Here is a 24,615-nt window from a genome sequence, read left to right as displayed (position 1 = left end):
TTGTTGCCATAACAAATTGCCAAAAACTTAGTGGCTTAAAACAACACACATTTATTACATCATAGTTTCTAAAGGTCAGATGTCTGGGGACAGCTTGGTTCTTTGCTTTAGAGGTCAGGTGTTAGCAGGGCTCTGTTCTTTTCTGGAAGCTCTGTGAATGAATCTGCATCCAGGTCGTTGGCCAAATTCAGTTCCATGTTGTTGTAGGAATGAGGTCTCTGTTTCTTTGCTGGCTGTCACCTGTAGGTTGTTTTCAGCTTCTAGAGGCTGCCCTCATTCCTTGGCTTATGAAGACAGCAATGGCAGATCAAGTCCTTTTCTATGATTTGAATCTCTCTGATTTCTCTCTTCTGTCGTATCTCTGATTTGACTTTTCTGCCATCTGCTGTTAAGAGCTCATCTGATTACTTTGGACTCACTGGAATAATCCAGGGTAATTCTTTAAGATCAGCTGATAAATAACCTAATTCTGTCTGTAAAGTCCCTTCACAGCAATACCTGGATTAGAGTTTGATTGAATTACCAATCAATCAAACCAGAGGACAGAAGATTTGGGGTGATGTCTTTAGATTTCTGTCTGCCACATATATATAATGGTGAAAAATCTAGGATGTCACCTCTGTCTCAGTTACATACTTGAGGTGAAATGTTCTAGGGGAATTAGTTCAGGTTTTAACAATCCTAATTTGATCAAATAGGCAGATGACAGTGCTTTGTTACGTGATAATGCTTTGCTATGTGACTATTTGTTATAATATTGACTATTTGGTTGAGTCAGTCAGTGATCCCAGAGACATTGAAGATGCAAAAGCACATAATGTTAAGTAATGTATTTTATGCTTTAAAAGATCTCTTAGTCGCCTGAAAAGCATGCATTGTAATATTCTGATTGATGTCAAGTGGAAGAGTACAGGATTAAAGTTAATTAAACCTCCTTTTGTTAATTTATTTTTTCTAATTCTGTAACTTCTATGAGGTTTTTGTAATTTTAGAAATCATGTGTGAAAATATAAGAACTATGATAGGAAAAGATAACTCATAAATTGGCCACTGGGAGCCACTGCTACTTCTTATTTGAGTTTAAGGAATTTATGTAAAGTCTTAATGGGGCATAAGTGAAAAAGAATACTTTCTTTTTTTTAAGAATACTTTTGAAAAGATGTGATAGACATGAGTACTGTCATGCGTGGTCAATACGTAAAGAAGACATGGAAAAAGGGAGTTGAGAAAATTGAGGTAGAAAATGAAGACTTTTCACTTAGAGCTAATTTTTTAAAAATTTTAATTAAATTAAATTAATTAATTTATTTATTTTCGGCTGTGCTAGGTCTTCGTTTCTGTGCGAGGGCTTTCTCTAGTTGTGGCGAGCGGGGCCACTCACTGTCGCAGCCTCTCTCGTTGCGGAGCACAAGCTCCAGACGTGCAGGCTCCGTAGTTGTGGCTCATGGGCCTAGTTGCTCCGCGGCATGTGGGATCTTCCTAGACCAGGGCTCGAACCCGTGTCCCCTGCATTGGCAGGCAGATTCTCAACCACTGCACCATCAGAGAAGCCCTAGAGCTATTTTAAACTCTTATATTTAGTGTTAAATAAATGAAAATTTCTTGTATGATTTGTAAATTTTAACTTTCTGAGATTGACACCTTTTATAAAGAGACATCACAGGATTTAATGGCATGAATTGCTATTTTATGCTTAGGTCTTTGTATCCAAAGGTGACTTTGGTTAGTTTATAATTCTGAAAGTGAGGTTAAAAATCTCTTTTAGAATCTTATTTCTGGTGTAGAAGAACCTTGGTCATATAACAAAGTGGGAAATCTAGATTAAAGAATTTCAAAAACTTTTTTCAACCATTATCGCCTCTGATAAACAATACTGAATATTTGTCCTCTCTTTCCCCATCCTCACCCCTCAATTTTCTTCTGCTACTATTTAAATATTACGCTACTTTTCATCCTATTTTTATTTTAAAAAATTTATTTTTATTTTTTCTTTAGTTTTTTTTTTTTTTTAACATCTTTACTGGAGTATAATTGCTTTACAATGTTGTGTTAATTTCTGCTGTATAACAAAGTGAATCAGCTATACGTATACATATATCCCTTCCTCTTGTGTCTCCCTTCCATCCTCCCTATCCTACCCCTCTAGGTGGTCACAAACCACCGAGCTGTTCTCCCCGTGCGATGCAGCTGCTTCCCACTAGCTATCAATTTTACATTTGGTAGTGTATATATGTCCATGCCACTCTCTCACTTCATCCCAGCTTACCCTCCCCCACCCCCGTGTCCTCAAATCCATTCTCTATGTCTGCATCTCTATTCCAGTCCTGCCCCTAGGTTCATCAAAACTTTTTTTTTTTTAGATTCCATATATATGTGTTAGCATACGGTATTTGTTTTTCTCTTTCTGACTTACTTCACTCTGTATGACAGAGTCTAGGTCCATCCACCTCACTACAAATAACTCAATTTCGTTTCTTTTTATGGCTGAGCAATATTCCGTCGTATATATGTGCCATATCTTCTTTATCCACTCATCTGTTGATGGACACTTAGGTTGCTTCCATGTCCTGGCTATTGTAAATAGTGCTTCAATGAGCATTGTGGTACATGTCTCTCTTTGAATTATGGTTTTCTCAAGGTATATGCCCAGTAGTGGGATTGCCTGGGCGTATGGTAGTTCTATTTTTAGTTTTTTAAGGAACCTTCATACTGTTCTCCATAGTGGCTGTATCAATTTACATTCCCACCAACAGTGCAAGAGGGTTCCCTTTTCTCCACACTCTCTCCGGCGTTTATTGTTTGCAGATTTTTTGATGATGGCCGTTCTGACCAGTGTGAGGTAATACCTCATTGTAGTTTTTTTTTTTTTTTTGCGGTACGCGGGTCTCTCACTGTTGTGGCCTCTCCCGTTGCGGAGCACAGGCTCCAGACGCGCAGGCTCAGCGGCCATGGCTCACGGGCCTAGCTGCTCCGAGGCATGTGGGATCTTCCGGACCAGGGCACGAACCCGTGTCCCCTGCATCGGCAGGCAGGCTCTCAACCACTGCGCCACCAGGGAAGCCCGTATTTACAGGTTTTTTCTTTTTTCTCATTGTAGTTTTGATATGTATTTCTCTAATGATTTGTAATGTTGAGCATCCTTTCATGTGTTTGTTGACAATCTGTGTATTTACTTTGGAGAAAAGCCTATTTAGATTTTCTGCCCATCTTTGGACTGGGTTGTTTGTTTTTTTGATATTGAGCTTCATGAGCTGCTTGTATATTTTGGAGGTTAATTTGTCATCTGCAAACAGTGACAGCTTTACTTCTTTTCTGATTTGGACTCCTTTTATGTCTTTTTCTTCTCTGATTGCTGTGGCTAAAACTTCCAAAACTATGTTGAATAATAGGGGTGAGAGTGGACATCCTTGTCTTGTTCCTGATTTTAGAGGAAATGGTTTCAGTTTTTCACCATTGAGAACCGTGCTGGCTGTGGGTCTGTCATATATGGCCTTTATTATGTTGAGGTAAGTACTCTATGTGCCTCGTTTCTGAAGAGTTTTTTATCATAAATGGGTGTTGAATTTTGTCAAAAGCTTTTTCTGCATCTATTGAGATTATCATATGGTTTTTATCTTTCAGTTTGTTAATATGGTGTATCACATTGATTGATTTATATATATTGAAGAATGCTTGCATTCCTAGGATAAACTCTACTTGATCAAGGTGTATGATCTTTTTAATGTGCTGTTGGATTCTGTTTGTTAGTATTTTGTTGAGGATTTTTGCATCTGTGTTCATCAGTGATATTACCCTGTAGTGGTTTTGGTATCAGGGTGATGGTGGCCTCATAGAATGCGTTTGGGAGTGTTCCTCCTTCTGCTATATTTTTTAAGAGTTTCAGAAGGATAAGTGTTAGCTCTTCTCTAAATGTGTGATAGAATTTGCCTGTGAAGCCATCTGGTCCTGGGCTTTTGTTTGTTGGAAGATTTTTAATCACTGTCTATTTCAGTGCTTGTGATTGGTCTGTTTATATTTTCTATTTCTTCCAGGTTCAGTCTTGGAAGGTTGTGCTTTTCTAAGAATTTGTCCATTTCTTCCAGGTTGTCCATTTTATTGGCATATAGTTGCTTGTAATCTCTTAAGATCCTTTGTATTTCTGCAGTTTCAGTTGTTACTTCTACTTTTTCATTTCTAATTCTTTGAATCTATTTGAGTCTTTTTTTTTTTCTTGATGAGTCTGGCTAATGGTTTAGCAATTTAGTGTATTTTCTCAAAGAATCAGCTTTTAGTTTTATTGATCTTTGCTGTTGTTTCCTTCATTTCTTTTTCATTTATTTCTGATCTGATCTTTATGATTTCTTTCCTCCTGCTGACTTTGGGGTTTTTTTGTTCTTCTTTCTCTAATTGCTGTAAGTGTAAGGTTAGGTTGTTTATTTGAGATGTTTGTTTCTTGAGGTAGGATTGTATTGCTGTAAACTTCCTTTGTAGAACTGCTTTTGCTGCATCCCATAGGTTTTGGGTCATCGTGTTTTCATTGTCATTTATTTCTAGGTATTTTTTGATTTCCTCTTCGATTTCTTCAGTGATCTCTTGGTTATTTAGTAGTGTATTGTTTAGTCTTCGTGAGTTTGTATGTTTTACAGTTTTTTTCCTGTAATTGATATCTAGTCTCATAGCACTGTGGTCGGAAAAGATGCTTGATACGATTTCAATTTTCTTGAATTTACCTAGGCTTGATTTGTGACCCAAAATATGATCTATCTTGGAGAATGTTCCATGAGCACTTGAGAAGAAAGTTTATTCTGCTATTGATTCCTTCTAGAGAATTTAAAATTTCATTTATTGTGTTGTTCATCATTGTTTGTTTGCTCTTTATTTCTTCTAGGTCCTTGTTAAACGTTTCTTGTAATTTCTCCATTCTGTTTCCAAGATTTTGGATCATCTTTTCTATCATTACTCTGAATTCTTTTCTAGGTAGACTGCCAATTGCCTGTTTATTTGTTTGGTCTGGTGGGTTTTTACCTTGCTCCTTCATCTGCTGAACATTTCTCTGTCTTCCCATTTTGCTTAACTTACTGTGCTTGTTGTCTCCGTTTTGCAGGCTGTACGTTCATAGTTTCTGTCATTTCAGGTGTCTGCCCCCAGTGGGTAAGGTTGCTTCAGTGGCTTGTGTAGGCTTCCTGGTGGAGGGGACTGGTGCTTGTGTTCTGGTGGGTGGGGCTGTATATTGTCTTTCTGGTGGGCAGGACTGTGTCCGGTGGTGTGTTTCGGGATGTCTGTGACCTTATTATGATTTTAGGCAGCCTCTCTGCTAATGGGTGGGGGGTCGTGTTCCTGTCTTGCTAGTTGTTTGGCATGTGGTGTCCAGCACTTGAGCTTGCTGGCCATTGGGTGGAGCTGGGTCTTAGTGTTGAGATGGAGATCTCTGGGAGAGCTCTTACTGATTGATATTACTGGGCCCCAGAGGTCTCTGGTGGTCCAGTATCCTGAACTTGGCTCTCCTACCTCAGAGGCTCAGGCCTGACACCAGGCTGGAGCACCAAGGCTTTGTCAGCCACATGGCTCAGAAGAAAAGGGAGAAAAAGAGAAAGAAAATAAATGCATAAATAAATAAAATAAAGTAATTAAAGTAAAAATAGTTTTTAAAAGTATTAAAAAAGTAATTAAAAAAAAGAGAGCAACCAAAGCAATAAACAAATCTATGAATGGTAACAAGAAGTAAAAACTATACTAAGATAAACATAAAAATTAGGAACAAGTCAGTTGCAGGCAGCAAACCCCAAGGGTACAGCTGCTCCCGAAGTCCACCACCTCAATTTTGGGTTGATTCGTTGCCTCTTCAGGTATTCCCCAGACGCAAGGTACCTCAAGTTGATTGTGGGGATTTAATCTGCTGCTCCTGAGGCTGTTGGGAGAAATTTCCCTTTCTCTTCTTGTATGCACAGCTCCTGGGCTTCAGCTTTGATTTTCGCCACAGTGCTGCGTGTAGGTTGCCCTCAGGCTTCTGTTCCTGCTCAGACAGGACAGGGTTAAAGCAGGGGCTGATTAGGGGGCTCTTGCTCATTCAGGCCGGGGTAGGGGTGTGTTTGGGTAAGGTAGTTAGTGACAGAGGCCGTGACATTGCCACAGCCTGAGGCGCGCTGTGTGTTCTCCCAGGGAAGTTGTCCCTGGATCATGGGACCCTGGTAGTGGCGGGCTGCACAGGCTCCGGAGGGGGTGTGCGTGGTGACCTGTGCTTGCACACAGGTTTCTTGGTGGCTGCAGCAGCAGCGTTAGCATTTCATGCCCGTCTCTGGTGTCTGCTTTGATAGCTGCGGCTCATGCAGTTTCTGGAGCTCGTTTAGGCGGTGCTCTGAATCCCATCTCCTTGCACACACCATAACAATGGTCTTTTGCCCCTTAGGCAATTCCAGACTTTTTCCGTGCCTCTCTCCTGGCTAGCTGTGGCTCACTGGCCCCCTTCAGGCTGTGTTCATGCAGTCAACTGCGGTCCTCTCCCTGGGATCTGACCTCCCAAACCCGAGGCTCAGCTCCTAGCCCCCACCCACCCTGGCTGGTGAGCAGACAAGCCTCTCGGGCTGGTCTCCGCACCGATCTTCTGTGTGAGAACCTCTCCACTTTGCCCTCTGCATCCCTGTTGCTGCGTTCTCCTCCGTGGTTCTGAAGCTCCCCTCCCCCGCAGTCTCCACCAGTGAAGGGGCTTCCTAGTGTATGGAAACTTTTCCTCCTTTACAGCTCCCTCCCCAAGCTGAGGTCCCATCCCTATTCTTTTGTCTCTGTTTTTTCTTTTTCCTTTTGCCCTACCCAGGTACGTGGGGAGTTTCTTGCCTTTTGGGAGGTCTAAGGTCTTCTGCCAGCATTCAGTAGGTGTTCTGTAGGAGTTGTTCCACATGTAGGTGTATTTCTGATGTATTTGTGGGGAGGAAGGTGATCTCCATGTCTTACTCCTCTGCCATCTTGAAGGTCCACCTTTCATCTTATTTTTAATTAAAATTTTTTTTTTCTTGAGAAGTTCTTTATCTATCAGCTCTCTTCTCAGGTGGTATACCACTTATATGTACTGAACTAGAATCCTTATTTGTGTTAGCATATTATTAATGGGGTAAGTGTGATATTTAGATTATAGCAGTTTTTGGCTGCTTTTGTTGATGCCAGGAACTCAGAATTCTGTTAGCGTTCCCAGAAGGTGGATAAAGGACTAATTTATCTGTGAGGAATCTTTCCCTGACACTTCTTTTTCTGATCTGGCTTAGCTGTTCCTTGTATGTGCTCCTATAAAGCTCTCTCTGCTAGGTTCTTATCTTTCTCCATTACTGGGTTATGAGCCAAAGGGTAGAGATTCCTTCTGTATATCTTCATTGTTTACCTGTGACAGAGCTGGGTGTAAAGGGACCTCAGTAAATGTTGGTTGACTGAACAGATTGATGGATATAAGTTGTGAGTTGAATGGTGGCCCCCAAAATGATATGTTCACATTCTAACTCCTGGAACCTTGAATATTGCTTATGTGGCCAAAACATGATTAAGTTAAGGATCTTGAGAGGGGTAGCTCTCAAGGACAGTTTAGTGAGTTAAGGAGAGAGGAAAAGAGGGGAAGATAATCCTGGTAATTACCTGGATGGGCCCTAAATCCAATCACAAGTGTTCTTAGAGGCACAGGGAAATTTGACACAAACAGGAAAGACACAGAGGAGAAGGTCACATGAAGTGAGGCATACTTTGGTGTTGTAGCCATAAGCCAAGGAACACTAAAACTTACCAGTGTCACCAGAAGCTACAGGGGCCAGCAATGAATTATTTCTTAGTGCCTTCAACAGGTGTTTGACTCTGCTGAAAACTTATTCTTGTACTTCTGGCCTCCAGAGCTGTGGGAGAATAAATTTCTATTGTTTTAAGCCACCCAGTTTGTGGTAGTGTGTCACAACAGACAGAGGAAACTCATGTATGTATATTGTGTTTTGAGGCAATGACATCCCAAAACCAAATGATGATTGGAATATTTGTATCCATCTTGGCATGGCATAGTTTTTCTTTGATAATATTGAGTCACCACTAGCCTTAATCTAGATTATATTGGTTTCTTATTACTGCTGAAACAAATTATCACAGATTATAGTGGCTTAAAACAACTCAAATTTATTATCTTGAAATTCTGGAAGCCAGAAGTTTGGAATGGGTTTCAGTGGGCTAAAATTATTAGTAGGGCTTCATTCTTTTCTGGAGGCTCTAGGGGAGAATCTTGGGGTTTTTTCCTGTTTCCCAGCTTCTAGAAGCTGCCCATATTTCTTGGCTCCTGGCTCCCTACCATCTTCAGTGCCTGCGATGGCTAGTTGAGTCTTTATTTCACATCATTCTTTTCCCTCCCCATTTATGGATCCTTGTGATTGTGTTGGGTTCACTGTGTTAATCCAGCATAATCTTCTTGTTTAAGATGAGATGATTAGCAATCTTAATTCCATAGCATCCTTAATTCTTCTTTACCATGTAATATAACATATTCACAGCTTCTGGGTATTAGGACTTGGACATCTTTGGGGGACCATTTTCTGCCTACCAGATAAAGTTTTTAAAATTAGTCACCAAAATTTATTTAGTTTCATGCCAGACTAGCCATAGTGCCATTTATTGGTCTCTAATTTTGGTGGGATAGTATTTTATATTTTAGTCAAAAGAATAAATGCAGATTGTTTAAAAAAGTCAAATAGTACTTAAATACTTATAATGAAATGCAGCAGTCTTTAGCTTTATTCCTCACAACTAGCCAGTCCAGATCTTAGAGCTCTTCCTTTTGGAATTTACCTCCACTTAACTAAATGAGATGCTGTATTAGCTTTCTGTTAGCACTGTGACATATTACCATGAATTTAGTGGCTTAAAACAACTCAGATTTATTCTCTTATAGTTCTAGAAGTCAGAAGTCCAAAATCAATTTCACTGGGCTAAAGTCAGGTGTTGGTAAGACTGGTTTTCTGGAGGCCCTAGAGAGAATCCATTTCCCTGCTGTTTTTTGTTTTGTTTTTTTCCAGTTCCTAGTGGCTACCTATATTCTTTGGTTTGTGGCCCCTTCTTTCATCTTCAAAGTATATTGTATCACTCCAGTCTCTTTTCCATCATCATATCACCTCTCTTGTAAGGACAGTAGTGGATATCTTGGGGGTCCACCTGAATAATCCTGGTTAATCTTCCCATCTCAAGATCCTTAATCATAAATGCAAAATCTCTTTTGCTATATAAGGTAACATTCATAGGTTCCAGGGATTAGGATGTAGTCATCTTGGAGGGCCATTACTTAGCTGTATATGATTATACTGCTAATTCTTTTTTTTTTGGTGTTTTTTTAAAAAAATTATTTATTTTTGGCTGCGTTGGGTCTTTGTTGCTGCACGTGGGCTTTCTCTAGTTGTGGTGATCGGGGGCAACTCTTCATTGTGGTGTGAAGTCTTCTCATTGCTGTGGCTTCTCTTGTTGCAGAGCACGGGCTCTAGGCACGTGAACTACAGTAGTTGTGGCACGTGGGCTCAGTAGTTGTGGCTCACAGGCTCTAGAGTGCAGGCTCAGTAGTTGTGGCACATGGGCTTAGTGGCTTTGCGGCATGTGGGATCTTCCCAGACCAGGGCTCAAACCTGTGTCCCTGCATTGGCAGGTGGATTCTTAACCACTGAGACACCAGGGAAGTCCTATTGCTAATTCTTTCTTTTTTTTTTTTTTTTTTTCTTGCAGTACGTGGGCCTCTCATTGTTGTGGCCTCTTCTGTTGCGGAGCACAGGCTCCGGACGCACAGGCTCAGCAGCCATGGCTCATAGGCCCAGCCGCTCCGCGGCATGCTTTCCCGGACCAGGGCACGAACCCATGTCCCCTGCATCGGCAGGTGGACTCTCAACCACTGTGTCACCAGGGAAGCCCTTTATTTTCATTTTTAGTATTGCTATATTTATCTTAATGTAGGGGAGATAAGATATAATTATCTTTAATTACCTTATCTGAATATAATTAAAATATATCAAACTTTATTCCTTTGTCAGTGTATTATTATGATTATGTAAGCACTGTTTAGTTTTGCACCAAGTAGTATTATTATAATTTATTCTTCCTGTAAAATGTTAATTTTTTGTTAGTTAATAATTGTTTCTTTTTTCCATTTGTCTAATTTTTCTGTGTGCCATTTGCTCATATTTTAAGCAAATATTCTGCTGCTATGATACATATATATCTTTTAAAAAATGCTCATAGTTTCAAACACATCTTTGTTTTGTTTTAAACTGAGAACTTCTCATTCTCAGCTTCTTTTTTGGCTGTTTCCTATATCAGCATGATGTACAGCTATCATCTTAGGACTTGCCTTAGCAAGTTTCTAGAGTTGAGCTATTTTTCCTAGTTAACATGTTTTCTTCTTAGTTTATTTCCTAATTTTGGTGAAGAAATATATGAGTAGCTTTCTAAGAAAGCTTGCATGGGAAATTAAATTTAAGACCTTAAGTTTGAAAATCTTTTTTATCTCCCTTAAAATGGATTGCTAGTTTAACCAAGTATAGAATTCTAGGTTGGAATTTTGGAGGCATTATTTCTTTGCCTTCTAGCTTCTAGTGTTCTGCAGAAGTCATTTGTAGTGATGATTCCTGAGTTGTTGTATGGGGATTGGTTTCAAAAAATTTAAGATCTCTGTAGGGTTAGTGTTTTCAGTTTTACAACTGTGCCTTGGTCTGGGACTTCCATTTATTTTTCTGGGGAATTGTGGATCCTTTAAATCAAGACACTTACCCTGAGTTCTGGGAAACTTCCCTGTATTTGATAATAGCTTTCCCTCTGTTTTGTCTGTTCCCTCTTTCTGGAATTTCTTCTGTTTGTGAGCACTGCAAAGATTTCTAAATTTCTACTTTTTCTCTGCGAGAGTGTGTTTTATATCTGTATTCTACTTTCTGAAAGATGTCCACAATCTCAATTTCCAACACATCTAATAATTTTTTATTTTATTTTAATTTCCAGTAACCTTTTTTTTGTTGTTGCTCTCTTAATGTACTTAAAATGTAGTATCCTTTTCTTGTTTCATGGGTAAAATAACTTATCAGTGAGGTTCATGTTGGTCTTTTATTTCTGCTCATATTGTCTGTTTCCTTTTAGTTCTTTTTTTTTTTTCCTCTCTTTTTGTTTTTTTCACCTCTTCTGCCTTTCTTGGTGAAATGAGGCACTAAAAAGCTACTTGGAATCCATGTGTGTATGTGTATTAACAATGGTAGGAAGGGGGACATTGGTGGAGAGAGGCTGTTTTGTCTCTTTTTGGGCTTCACTGTAGGAGGATTGGACAGTTAGGTAGATTTTTGTTTGGAAAAATCTCTGATTTTAGTATATATAGATCTTTCTCTTAAGTTTCCCAAAGAAGAATTCTGTAATATTCAGTCTTAATGTCTAAGCTGGTGTTCTGAATATAGAAAGGGAGAAGTCTTCTTTTCTTTTTTTTTAATTTAAAAATTTTTTTAAATTAAAAATTTTTAATCTTTATTGAAGTATAGTTGCTTTACAATATTGTGTTAGTTTCTGCTGTGCAGCAAAGTGAATCACTTATACATATATCCACTCTTTTTTAGATTTCATTCCCATTTAGGTCACCACAGAGCATTGAGTAGAGTTCCCTGTGTTATACAGTAGGTTCTCATTAGTTATCTATTTTATACATAGTAGTGTGTATATGTCAGTCCCAATCTTCCAATTCATACCATTCTCCCCTTGGTAACCATAAGTTTGTTCTCTATATCTGTGACTCTATTTCTGCTTTGCAAATAAGTTCATCTGTACCACTTTTCTAGATTGTAAATGTAAGTGTAAGTGATATTATACAATATTTGTTTTTCTCTTTCTGACTTCACTCTGTATGACAATCTCTGGGTCCATCCACGTCTCCGTAAATGGCACTATTTCATTCCTTTTTATGGCTGTGTAATATTCCATTGTATATATGTACCACATCTTTTTTATCCATTCCTCTGTCAGTGGGCATTTAGGTTGCTTCCATGTCTTGGCTATTGTAAATAGTGGTGCAAGGAACATTGGGGTGCATGCATCCTTTTGAATTCTGTTTTTCTCTGGATATATGCCTAAGGGTGGAATTGCTGGGTCATATGGTAACTCTAATTTTAGTTTTTTAAGGAACCTTCATACTTTTCTCCATGGTGGCTGTACCAGTTTACATTCCCACCAACAGTGTAGGAAGGTTCCCTTTTTTCCATACCGTAGAAGTCTTCTTTACAATATGCAGATTTTTACTTATTCTTTTACATAGTTTTTCTCCACTGTGACTGGACCCACTGAGTCCTGAGCCACTGAGATTCCTTTTCCTCAGGGACTAAAACCTTGGTCTCTTGGTGGTAGAGTGGCTGGGTAAGATGAGGAAGGGCTTGCCATTTCATCCCGTATTATACACTCTTAAGCTAGTTTTCCTTAATTTCAACGAGGAGCCTCTTTCACACCTTTCACAGTTTCTGTGTTCTCCAAAACCTGGGACTTTCTAGATTGACTGTCATTAGGTGTCTGACAGGGATTAGAGATGAATAAAGTGTTCAGTTCGCCATATTGTTTTGGTTATTGTTGTATTCATTGTTCAATATTATTCTGGGTACAAAGACTTTGTCAAACTGAAGAGTCTAAGGAAACAGTACCTACAAGATTGCTCTCTCTTCAGGTGCCAGCTGCAAGTTTGGGGGTCCCCAGGACCACCCTCACTTCAGACCTGCTGGCTGCAAATTCAAACTTTCCCAAGCCCACTCTAAGGTTGGATAATTCACTGGAAAGACTCAGGACCAACTGAAAGTGCTATACTTAAGGTTACAGTTTTATTATAGAGAAAGCAGACAAATTAGAACCACCTAAAGAAAGAGATGCATAGGCTGAAAACAAGAACTTCCGTGGCATGTTACCCTCCTGGCATTGATATATGGCACTACACAGAGTATTGGCTAGTAGGGAGCTTACTGGAGCCTCCATGTCCTGAGTTTTCATTGGTGTTTCATTACATACAAATGACTGATTGAATCACTGATCAAGTGGCTAAACTCAGTCTCTATCCCTTCTGCCTAGAGGTGACCTTTTTTACAACATGGATGGTCTTCATGGTTGGTCTTTATGGCGTGACCTACCCTCACTAGGAGTCACCTTGTTATCATAAACTATCAGGTGCTCTTGAGGTTGAGGGGCCTGCCACAAGTAACGAAAACACTCCTGTCGCTGGGGAAATTCCTAGGGTTTAGAGGTTGTCTCCCAGGAACCTGATAAAGGCCAGACATCTCTCTGGGCTGAGGCCAAATTCTTTATTATACATTGTGCTACGTTGTTTCATGGTTAGAAGGTAACAACACTGCCAGGAACCTCTTTTTCTCCCAAGTTTCATATGCCATGTGTCTGTTTAAAATTCCTACTCTTTTAATCTCTTTTATTTTCATTTAGGTTAGTTGTCTATTTTGAAATAATTGAATGTGGTCTTCAATTGAAGACATTTTCATAAAGGGTAATAAGTTATTTTGCCCTCCACTTCAGTCTGATCTTAAGAAGACGGAGTAGTGATTTACAAAGGGAGACACATTACAGTTCAATTTGATGTGGTTTGCTAGGCACACTTTATTTTCATCTTATAAAGCATTGCATGTGAGTACCAGAAGTCTGATTGAAAGGAAGTAAAATCAGTGGAGCAATGAAATGTTAACAAGGTGGGGGGCAATTATGCTAAAGTTATGTAAATAGTTTTAGATTATGTATAAGTAATTATGTTTTTCAGAGTAGTTGACAGGGCAAAAATTAGATTGCTTATTCGTTTGAGACTTAATTTTGATTTGTTTTATTTTTAAAAGTCATAATGGTAGTCTCATTTTGAGATTTCCATTTAATTTCTTGCTTGAAGGTTATTACATAATGTAGCAGAACTAAATTGTACCTTCTTAATGGTAATGCAGAACATAAAAATTTTGAATTGGCTTTAGGTTTTATACTAGAATGCCTTTTACCATCTTTTTTGTGTTAAAGGCATGTCTTTGTAGTAAGAACTAAACTTATTTAAGCTTATCTTTTGCGTGCTTCTCTTTATTTCCTAAAATGGGGTAGTTGATAAGTTGGTTGATTAGCAGACACTTGTCAAAGTGGGGTGGTTCATTTTAAATCAGCCTCATTTTAGAAATGTTTTGTACCTATTAAATGCATCCGTGGTGATGAGGAAAAGAAGAATTGCTAGGAAAAAGAAAAATTGCTAGATGTATTATAGCATGTATGCAGTTTGACATTCTTTTCAGTTATTTACTTCATATTGTCTCTTTTAAGCATGAACTCAATTTTAAAATTAGATAAATCTGTAAGACTGAGCCATGTAATGTACTAGGATTCCATGTCCTTCTTGTATATCTTTCTGTTTTCTCTAGAGTTAATAACTGTTACATACTTTCTTTTGCTTGATTACTGTTGTAAAAATATTTGAATATTTGTTTCTTATTGCTAAATTCTTTTTTGCCTGGTTACTCAACAGCTGAATATAAGCAGTCAGTTTTGAGCATCTTTATTTTCTAGTAGGGTCTAGGATAGTGTTCTGAATTAAATAGATTCTTTAATAAGCCTAGTAGATCTGAGGTGATCTGAAATGTATTTTTATTTTCCCTTAAGGAAAGGCTACATTAATGGGTTAAATTAGATTAATTCTGGTCTCTAAATTTGACTCCAGATGAAGTAAAGGGATTCAAGTTGTATGGCATAAAAAATTAAGAATTTTGAAATCCTTAGATGACCATATTTTTCCTCTTTAGTTAGAATCACATTGTTGCATTGTAGTTTTTGATTGATGCCTTTGGCTTTTAATTCTGTTGAGGGTATAGTTTCGGTTTACTACTGTTCGGAGGCAAGAGAATGGACATCATTCCTGGAAGTCTTTTATTTTAGGTTTGACTGAATATATTTGTGCTGTTGATGCAAAAGAATAATTGTACTAAGTGCATCATTTATAGTATTGAAGTTATATATTGTTAAAACAGTTAAAAAAAAAAACAGTTAACTTTTGTGAGTTCTTGTCTACCTAAAGTTTCATTTGATTCTTGGAGTAACATGTAAGTCTTCTGTCACAGGTTAATTTATGGATATAGTAAAGGGAAACTAACATTTAGTAGAGTTAATGAGATATAATTGACATTGTGTAAGTTTAAAGTATACAGTGTGTTGATTTGATACACACTGTGGTCATTTTGATATTACAAAATGACCAGTGTCTTAGCTGACATTTTTCATCATGTCACTTAATTACCATTTCTTTTTTTGTGGTGAGAACCTTTAGATCTACTCTCTTAGCAGCTTTTAAGTATATAATACAGTATTATTAGAGGTAATCACCATGCTGTACTTTAGATCCCCAGAACTTATTCATCTTATGACTGGACGTTTGTACCCTTTGAACAACAACTCCCCATATCCCCCAGCCTCCGGCCCCTGGTAGCCACAAGTCTACTCCTTCTGTGAGTTCTGCCATTTTTACATTCCACATATAAGTGAGGTGATAGAGTATTTGTCTTTCTCTGTCTGACTTCTTTCACTTATCATCATGAACATCATGCCCTCAACATCCATCCATACTGTAGGAAATGGCAGGACCTCCTTCTTTTTCATGGCTGAATAACATTCCATTGTATATACGTGCCACATCTTCTTATCCATTCATCTATTAATGGACCTTTAGATTGTATCCATATCTTGGCTCTTGTGAATAGTGCTATATTGAATATGGGAGTGCAGATGTCTGAGATCCTGTTTTCATTTTCTTTGGATATATGCTCAGAAGTTGGATTGCTGGATCATATGGTAGCTCTATTTTTAATGTTTTTGAGGAACCTCTATACTATTTTCCATAGTGTGTGCAACAACTTTATTGTCCCACCAACAGTGCACAAGGATTCCTTTTTCTCCAAATCCTCACCAACACTTATCTCTTTCTTTTTTTTTGATGATAGCTGTTGATGAGGTTATATCTCATTTTGGTTTTGATTTGCATTTTCCTGATGATTAGTGATATTGAGCACCTTTTTTGGGTACCTGTTGGCCATTTGTATGTCTTTGGAAAATGTGTATTTAGTACCTCTGCCCAATTTTTAATTGGATTGATTTTTTGTTTGTTTTTTGCTATTGAATTGTATGAGTTTCTTATATATTTTGAATATTAACCCTTATGTATATACATGTTCCTTTTCACCTTTCTCTTTATTATTTTTTTCCTGTAAGATTTTCTGTTTTCTAACATACTAGGTATTTACTTGTCTTTCTTCCACTAGAATTTAAGCTCTATTAGAGATTTTTCCCCCCTTTGGTCTAACTTGTTCATTACTGTATTTTTAATACCTAGAATAATGCTTGGTGTACATTTAAGTGCTGAAAAAATATTTCTCGTATGTGAATCATTATTACTACTCCAAAGATGAAATAGTCTCTGCTTCTCAGAAATGTGTGGTCTCAGTAGGACAGAGCCTCTGAGATAAAATGAACACGTAAAGTGTTTAGCTTGGCATGTTGGACGTGAAGTACTCATTAATTGGTAATTATTGTTGAAGAATAAGAAAAGAAAGAACAGAATCAGACATTTCAGATAGAAATGACCTCAATAAAAGAAAACTGCGTTCACATCTTAGGGACTAGGGTAGATACTGTTTAGGGGTATATTGAAAAAATAAGGTTGGAACTATATTGTGGAGAACAACCAAGACATTTGGATTTTGTTGGATTTTGTTTTGTGTGTAATGAGGAGTTACTGAATCTTTTTAAGGCAGAGGTGTCATAATGAAAGTGGTAGGTTTGGAATATGAAGTCCTTGAGGTTGACTGGAGATCCTTCTGCTGTAAGCTTAACTGGAAATTAATAAAACATTTAGCAAATTTATAATAAATAATAAAGCATTTGCAAAATGATAAATTATGCTCAAATTTTAATGACTTCCTCTCAAATTGTGTGGTAGTATATAATTATCATTTGATTATAGTGTGTATTTTGAATTATTTATGGAATTGCCAACTTTTAATATACTTTCCCATTTAAAACTAAAGCTTTGATATTTTAAATCAAGATGTTTATATTGGTAACTAACTTACTAAATATACTAATATAGGGCAAAGTGTGTTTAGTCCAGCAAACATTGGTCAACCACGAAAGACAACATTATCTCCTGCCCAGTTGGATCCTTTTTATACTCAAGGAGATTCTTTGACATCTGAAGATCACTTTGATGACACTTGGGTGACTGTGTTCGGGTAAGGTTTCTAGATTATTTACTTAAAAAAAAAAAGCCCTAACATTTTCTAATGAGTATTATCAAACATAAAAAAACTAAAACAGTGGCACAGCAAACACCCATATGTACCGACCACCTAGATTCTGCAGTTGTTAACAGCTACATTTGTTTTATCTACTATTAATTCATCTTTTTTGTTGTTGGTATATTTCAGAGTAAGTTGCAGACATCAGTACATACCACCTTGACATTTCAGCATGTATTTAAGTAGTGTTTGATTTTTGTATTTTAAGTAATGTTTAAGTAATGTTTGATTTTTAATAGTTTTTCCATCATTTATCTGTATGCCTCTTCTCAGATTATCTTCTCTTGAGCACATTTGCTGGATATTGGAAGAGGGTTGGTTGTCCCTTTAGACTTAGGAAGCTCCTTTCTCTCTTTGTTGTGACTGTGTCTATGCTTATATTGGACTTAACCAGTTTTGAACTAACAGATTGAATTTCATTTGTATATATACGCATACTATGTCACAGGGTTGATACTTTCTAGCTACAGAATATTGAATATTAATAGAAATTGTGCATGACAGTCCTAGTTGAATGGAGTTTTAGATCTAATAAAGTACTTTAAAGTGTCTTAGAGATCATATTGCATCATTTACATATGAAAAACCTGAGATATAGACAGATTAAGTGATTTACTCAGAGGCTTACATCTAGTTATTAGTAAAGCTTCATCGAAAACCCAGGTCTTTTATTTTCAGGCTGTGATTGTTTATACTGTACTACATAAGGTTGGTTTCTGACAGTGTGATGTCATACTGTTACTGGACCTTACTATATTTAGTTTTGGGGTTTAAAAAAATATAAAAACATATGAGCTCCTTGAAGGAAGAACAATGCCCAGTAAATAAATATTAGTGGACTTTATATATTCAATTTATTTAAAATTCAGAAGAATGTGTAAGAATATGGTGAAAAGTTTTCCTTCCCACTTTTTCCCCCAGTTAGTTTTTCTCCCTTGTAAGGCAGTAATTGCCACCTGTTTTTTGTGTAACCTTTCAGAGAGATTCTTTGTTACTGATTCTGTTTAGGTAATAAGCAGGGTCATTGCTTTCCCTTGTTCTCCAGAAAGGGCATGCTTAGCCATATGTCCATAGCAGTTGGGCTGACTGCTGCTGCTTCTTTTTTTTTCTTCCCTTTTATGTGTTTAAATTTTTGTATTCTCTTGTGAAGTAAGTGGCTGTATGTTTTTGAATGTGTCTGTCCACTCTCAAGTGTTTTTCAGGTTCAGTAGTAATGGTGTCATTTTTAAGATTCCTCAGTAATTAGATAAGTTACTTGAAGTACTTCTGTTAACCCTTCATTTTTAAGATGTACACTTTCCCAGCTATTTATTTTCTGTTGGTTTTATGTTTCAGTAACCCTGCATATAAGTTTAATTGCAAGCACAGAAACATTTTCTTCTAAGGGATAAAATATTTTATTTTGATTATTTATAGGGAAGTACATCTAAAATACATTATATATCTTCTTCCTTTGATAATTTAATTTTTTCCTGCTGACTCAGGGTCATCATGAAATATCATTTATTGTTGTAGGGTGATTCTGTGACAGGATATTGGACTGCTTCTACTCAGAGTGGTCCTAGACTCTTGGAATTATGTTTTATTTCTCAAGTGCCTGCATCACTTGCAACCATTATTTCTCCCTTTCGTTTTAATTTTTTTTTAGTTCTGCTTTGTAGGCACCCTGACTCATTTGTTGTTTTCTTTGGGATTAGTAACCTTATATCCAAATTTACGTAACATAAAATAAATTTCCAGTCCTGAATGCAGTGAGTATTTTAGTCACATAGATTTTAACGTGTGGAGTTTCTCATTTATTTTTGTGACTTACATTTTTTCCTTTAGGGTTCTAATCCAAGCTCCAGATAACTGAAGTTACTGGTTAAGGAAACTCCAGATTTTCAAGCTGAAAATAGCTTTATTATTTGGACTATAAAAGTTATATCTCATTGTAATATTCAAAGCATACAGAACTTTATAAAGAAGAAAGTAAAAATCACTTAAAATTTTCCCATACAGAGATATGGCTATTAAAATTTTGGTAACAGTCCTTTTAATTGATTGTTAACCATTGATATTGGTTCTGACTGTATTTTTGTTTCAGGAATACATTTCTGAATTTTCAGGTAGTGCTCAATATATATTGATATGATTCTATATAATTTAAAGTTCTTTCCTCTTTAATAACCATAGTAGTATATCGCAACATTTCCCTTTCTCTCTCTCTCTCTCTCTCTCTCTCTCATGGATGTGCACACACACACACACACACCCATGTAAAATAAGTTATTTACAGAACTGTAACTTCATAGTACTTTTCTAAGGATTATGATAATGACAGTGAGAGTAGAAGGTGGAATTTGGGGCTGGAGAAAAGTGGCTGAGTCAAAAGTAATTTTAACATAATTTGCTTTTGGGTGATGGGCAAATGAATAGATTTAGCTAATATAGGGGAAAATAGGATGTTCAGGGTCTCTTATTAATGTTCTAGACAGTTAGGGGGAGTTTATTGTGAAACACTTGTAAGGTAATTTGCATTTGTATTATCGAAGTTGACTGTTCAGACAACTTTTTGTCCCCCCGCCAACCCCAGGTTTCCTCAAGCATCTGCTTCCTATATATTATTACAATTTGCACAGTATGGAAATATCTTAAAACATGTGGTAAGTCTTAATTCTTTTCATTTCAAGATTTAAGCTGAGGAAAGATAACCTGTGAATTGAGGGAAAACTGCTGCTGAATGTTGTGTTTTTTTTCCAAACTTAAAAATTTTTCTTTTTTTTTAAAGTTTTCATAGGATGTATCTATCTATTGGAGTTTGGAAGGCTGGTAGTTGCATAGTGTTTGATAAAAAGGGATAAAGAGAGAAGATAAGCAAGAGAGTGAGAGTTTCAGGTTTCCCCCTTTTAAAAATAGTTCACAGTCTCTTAAAAAAGATCATGCCAAGTTTTCCAATTTGAGCTTGTTTTATTGGGGATAAAGGAAAAGGGAGATGTTTCTTAGAGTTCTTAGAGCTTTTTTAGCTTGCCAGTTATAAATAACAAATCTTTTTTCTATTACTAGAAATTGACTTAACTCCTATGCAAAATCAGATTGATGAATACAGTTTTTAAAAAATTTCATAGCAAGTGTTGATAAGACCTTTTTATAAGAACCATTATCTTTTGAGAATTACTTTGCTTTCAGAGAATATTTGTCACATATTCTTTATATAAGAGATTTGAGAACTATTGAAATGTATTGAAATAGTTTAATAGGATTTTTGTTGAATCCTAGTATACAGCTTTTTACAGGGCATCAAATAAAAAGTGGAAGCAGATTTATTTCATATGTTTTTGTTTTCTAATAGAACTCATTAAGTTTAAATTTTGTATACTTTGTATTTTAATTTAAGAGAAAACTTCATTTTTTGCAGATGTCTAACACAGGAAATTGGATGCATATTCGTTATCAATCTAAACTGCAGGCCCGGAAAGCTTTAAGCAAAGATGGGAGAATTTTTGGAGAGTCCATCATGATTGGTGTAAAACCATGTATAGATAAAGTGAGTTATTGCTGGTGTAAGGAAAGCAGTTTAATTTATATGTAGTGCACAAGTCTAAGTACTAACATTGGTGGTTATGTCACTTTGCTTCACTGTGCCTCTTATTTTATAAAATGTGATGGATGATGTTACAGCACTCTTTTTTGGTAAGTCAAAGATATTTAGTCACAAAACTTTAGAGGTAATACATGCCAACCCCTTCACTCTACAAATAAAGAGGCCAAGGAGACTTAGGTAACTTACCCAGAGTTGTTAAGGTGAAGCCTGCATTCTAGGTCTTTTAACTTTTAACCCATTCCCTTTTTTGTGCAAAGCAACTTCAAATTCTTTACCTCAAAGGAGTGGTGCTATTTCAGAATGAAATATTTCATAAGAATGGTAACTGAGGGTTAACTTCTAAAAGCTGAAGCTTTTTATTAGTCATTTCTACTTTAAAATATTTAAATATTATTATATATTTGTATACTGATAAAATAATCCTGGGCACAATTTAAACTTCGTGGCTTGTAAAATCATGATCATTCTTTAAGTAAATGTATGTGAACTTCTGCTACCTACCAGGCACTGTGCTTGGGACTTATGTATACACACTAGTGCATGAAGCAGACATGGCTCCTGTTATCATAATCTAGGATCACTGAGTAGTTGTGTAATTATTACGTTGTGCTGTAGCAGGTGTTTGCAGAGGCTAGAGGAAAATTTGGGGTTACTAAAAAGCACTGGACTTTGATGCCCCACACCCCTCAGTTTCCCTAAGAATTCTTTTTTTTTTTTCTTACTAATTTTCCGTAGTGTTTGTTAGGAGATTCTTACTCTTGAGAGTCTATAGTTTTCTTGAGGATATTTGAGGTCGTTCAAGTGAGATTTCTGGTTGAGCATTAGATCTCATATGCTAGCTGAGAAGCACATATTGTTTTCTCAACCCTAAAGTTATTTGAATGTTTAATTAGATTAAATAAAGTACGCTACTTTTAATGAAGTTTTCTTTGTAAGTAGGACATAATAGTGGATGATATGTATTATGTTAATAAACAGAGAAGTTCTTTGTCTTTATTTCTCTAGAGCGTGATGGAAAACAGTGACAGGTGTGCTTTATCATCTCCATCTGTTGCCTTTACACCACCAATCAAAACCTTAGGTACACCAACCCAACCTGGAAGTACTCCTAGGATTTCTACCATGAGACCTCTTGCTACAGCATACAAAGCTTCTACTAGTGACTATCAGGTATTTTAAAGATTGGATAAAAGAATATACTTTAAGGGCTGCAGTGCTTAGCATGTTTAACTTTTTCATTGGATTGATTTGTATGCCATTAAATATTTCCTACTGAAGTTGATTGGCTTGATGAAACCTATAAACTTTGCATTTTTAAATTTCCTATTTTAAAAATTAGAATTTTAGCCAGTTGGAAATTTATCTTGAGTTTTTAAAAAAATTCTTTGCCATTTAAAAAAACATTTTGAGAGTTAATTAGTTTAGTTTTCTCTAAGGTATGTTGCATACGTAAAAAGTTTCTCTTGTGGACGTCTCTGGCATGAGGGAATGTTAATTCCCTGTTAAACTGATAACTAAATTTGATGGTGTTGCAAATGAAGAACCTCAGATTGGAAGTAGCTTTGGTTATCAAAAGAAAACATTGACCAGTCCCCGTTTCAAAACTTCTTATTTCAAAAAAGTTTAAAGGAAAAGTTCATTATATTCATTGAAGAATGCTAGAAGTATTATGATTGTCTTTCGGTATGCTATTGTTGCCTGCTTAATTAGCCAGTAGTTGTGAACTTGCCTAGCTGCAGACACAGGTCCTGAGATAGCAAATAAAACACTTTAGTAGGGCAGTTTGACTTCCCTTGAAATTTGGGGATCATTCTAGAACTGGTTTAATTTTTCCCTTTAGTTTTTCTTAAACTAGTATTTTAAAGTCCTTATCTCTTTTAGCTTTTGTGTTGTTTGTTCAGTTTACTAATTTAAGGAGCAGATGTAATTTGCCTTGCCAAAGGAATACAATTTTGTTATTCTTAAAAGCATAAGGATGTTCCAAGCAAGCCTATATTTTAATTTTTAAATACACAATTTATTGTTGCAAATCCACTTTAGTGTTTGGCACTTTTAAATTAGCCATTAACTGAAGAATTGACTATGATACTAAAGAAACCATAACCTTACAATTGTGTGTGTTTTTTTTTAATAGGTTATTTCTGACAGACAAACGCCAAAAAAAGATGAAAGTCTTGTATCCAAAGCAATGGAATACATGTTTGGCTGGTAATACAGTAAGAGCTAAGAACTCAACTACAAAGGAGAAGGTTGCCACAATAAAACAGACTTAGCAGGGTACTGCTGGGTTTCCTTCGGTTAGTTATATAACCACTCTTGACAGTATCGAATAGCTGTCTCATACTTCCTTTAGAAGCCTTTTTCTTAAAGGATACAGCATATTTGTAGCTCGCACTTTAAATGATGCTTGAGATACATTTTAAAGAAACAAAAAATCCCTGTATATAAGATTTTGTGCTTTCTGTGATAGTGCATGCTTAAGTGCAAAACACTCACTGATTATTGTAAATTATGTAATTGAGTTTGTAGTGAGGCTTTGTAGTCTTCATGAGTTGGTGAGGTGAATTTCATGACGGGTAACTGTACAGCTGATTCTAACAAGACACAAAGATTATAATTAATTTGAATTATGGTCTTTTAATTTAGATGGTATTTAATATTTTAATTATCCTTGTTTATATTTGCCCTGTCATGAATTGTCATCTTTCAGTCTTGTAAAACCAACACAGCCTTTTAAAAAACCTACCGAAGTTTCTTGATAATAAACTTGTCGATTATTATTGAGCAGTTTTTGAAAGGGTGATTTATTAATTAGTACAAGAAGTTTGAAGTCTTTGCAGAAATAGAGAAAATATGTCATGAACCTCCATCCACCTGTAATCCAGCTTTAATAACCATATAACCATCACTATTTTCTTAATTTCTAATATCCAGTCCTTTTAAAAATTTCCCAGTTGTTTCCAAAATTTGTTAAATTTTATGTTTGGTTTGTGTGAGTCTCTGTTGAGACTAGGTCTACACGGTGTATTTGGTTTTGTCTTTGGAGTGTCTTGAAGTTTAAATTAGAGTTCCCCTGCTCTTCCCCACTGTTCAGTACACCATGATTTGTTGAAGGAACCATGTGAGTTGCCTACAGAGCGCACCACAGACTGAATTTGATCTAAACAAGAATAGCGTTCTTGCAAGAATAGCGTTCTTGTTTAACTAGTTCTGTCATTTGTCCCATATCCTAGAAGTTATATCTAGAGAAGGTTAATTAGATTCTGCAATCTCATTTTTTTTGAGCAAGAATACTTGATAGTAGTATGGTGTACTTTATGTCAAACGATGAGGCATTTAGTTCTGGTTGTCCCACTTTTAATGGTCCTCAGGTTGTTCATTGGGCATGTGGGCAAAAGCCAAACACCATCATTGGAAAGTTCCCCATAAACTTTTTACATAATGTATTTAAAAGCATGCATTAATGATACTTGCCTGAATCAGTTATTTCATTAAGATTTGCAAAATGAGGACTTTCCAAACCTATCATTCCTGTTGCATTTATTAGTTGGAATTCTTTCATATAGAAGAAACTTGTCGCATCCATCCATTAGGGCTATTTGGTTATCATGGAATACATTCATACCAGGATAGCAGGATAAATATTTAATTCGTTTCCTTTATCAGTTTTCAGAGTTATTTTTGGTGCTCTGGTGACCTCCACTGCTGTCCTGAATTGAAATTTTTTTTCCT

The 24,615-nt window shown here is 36.4% G+C and overlaps 1 protein-coding gene across 2 annotated transcripts in view; it reads left to right on the top strand.

Moving 5' to 3' along the window:
- The window catches only part of NUP35 (nucleoporin 35), a 34,103-nt gene extending 10,436 nt beyond the window's left edge, over positions 1 to 23,667 (top strand). For both annotated transcript variants that reach the window (XM_024766790.1, XM_024766798.1), the window contains 5 exons: positions 17,093 to 17,234; positions 19,876 to 19,945; positions 20,698 to 20,826; positions 21,889 to 22,053; positions 23,018 to 23,667. In XM_024766790.1, the coding sequence (XP_024622558.1) occupies positions 17,093 to 17,234; positions 19,876 to 19,945; positions 20,698 to 20,826; positions 21,889 to 22,053; positions 23,018 to 23,095 (584 nt within the window). In that variant the 3' untranslated portion in view covers positions 23,096 to 23,667. The remainder of the gene's footprint in view (positions 1 to 17,092; positions 17,235 to 19,875; positions 19,946 to 20,697; positions 20,827 to 21,888; positions 22,054 to 23,017) is intronic.
- The last annotated feature ends 948 nt before the right edge of the window (positions 23,668 to 24,615 follow it).

This window comes from Neophocaena asiaeorientalis, unplaced genomic scaffold, assembly GCF_003031525.2.
Source record: "Neophocaena asiaeorientalis asiaeorientalis breed wild unplaced genomic scaffold, Neophocaena_asiaeorientalis_V1.1 scaffold113, whole genome shotgun sequence".
Classification (NCBI taxonomy): domain Eukaryota; kingdom Metazoa; phylum Chordata; class Mammalia; order Artiodactyla; family Phocoenidae; genus Neophocaena; species Neophocaena asiaeorientalis.
Note: the sequence above shows the minus strand (reverse complement) of the source record. Positions and strands in the feature narration are given on the sequence as shown.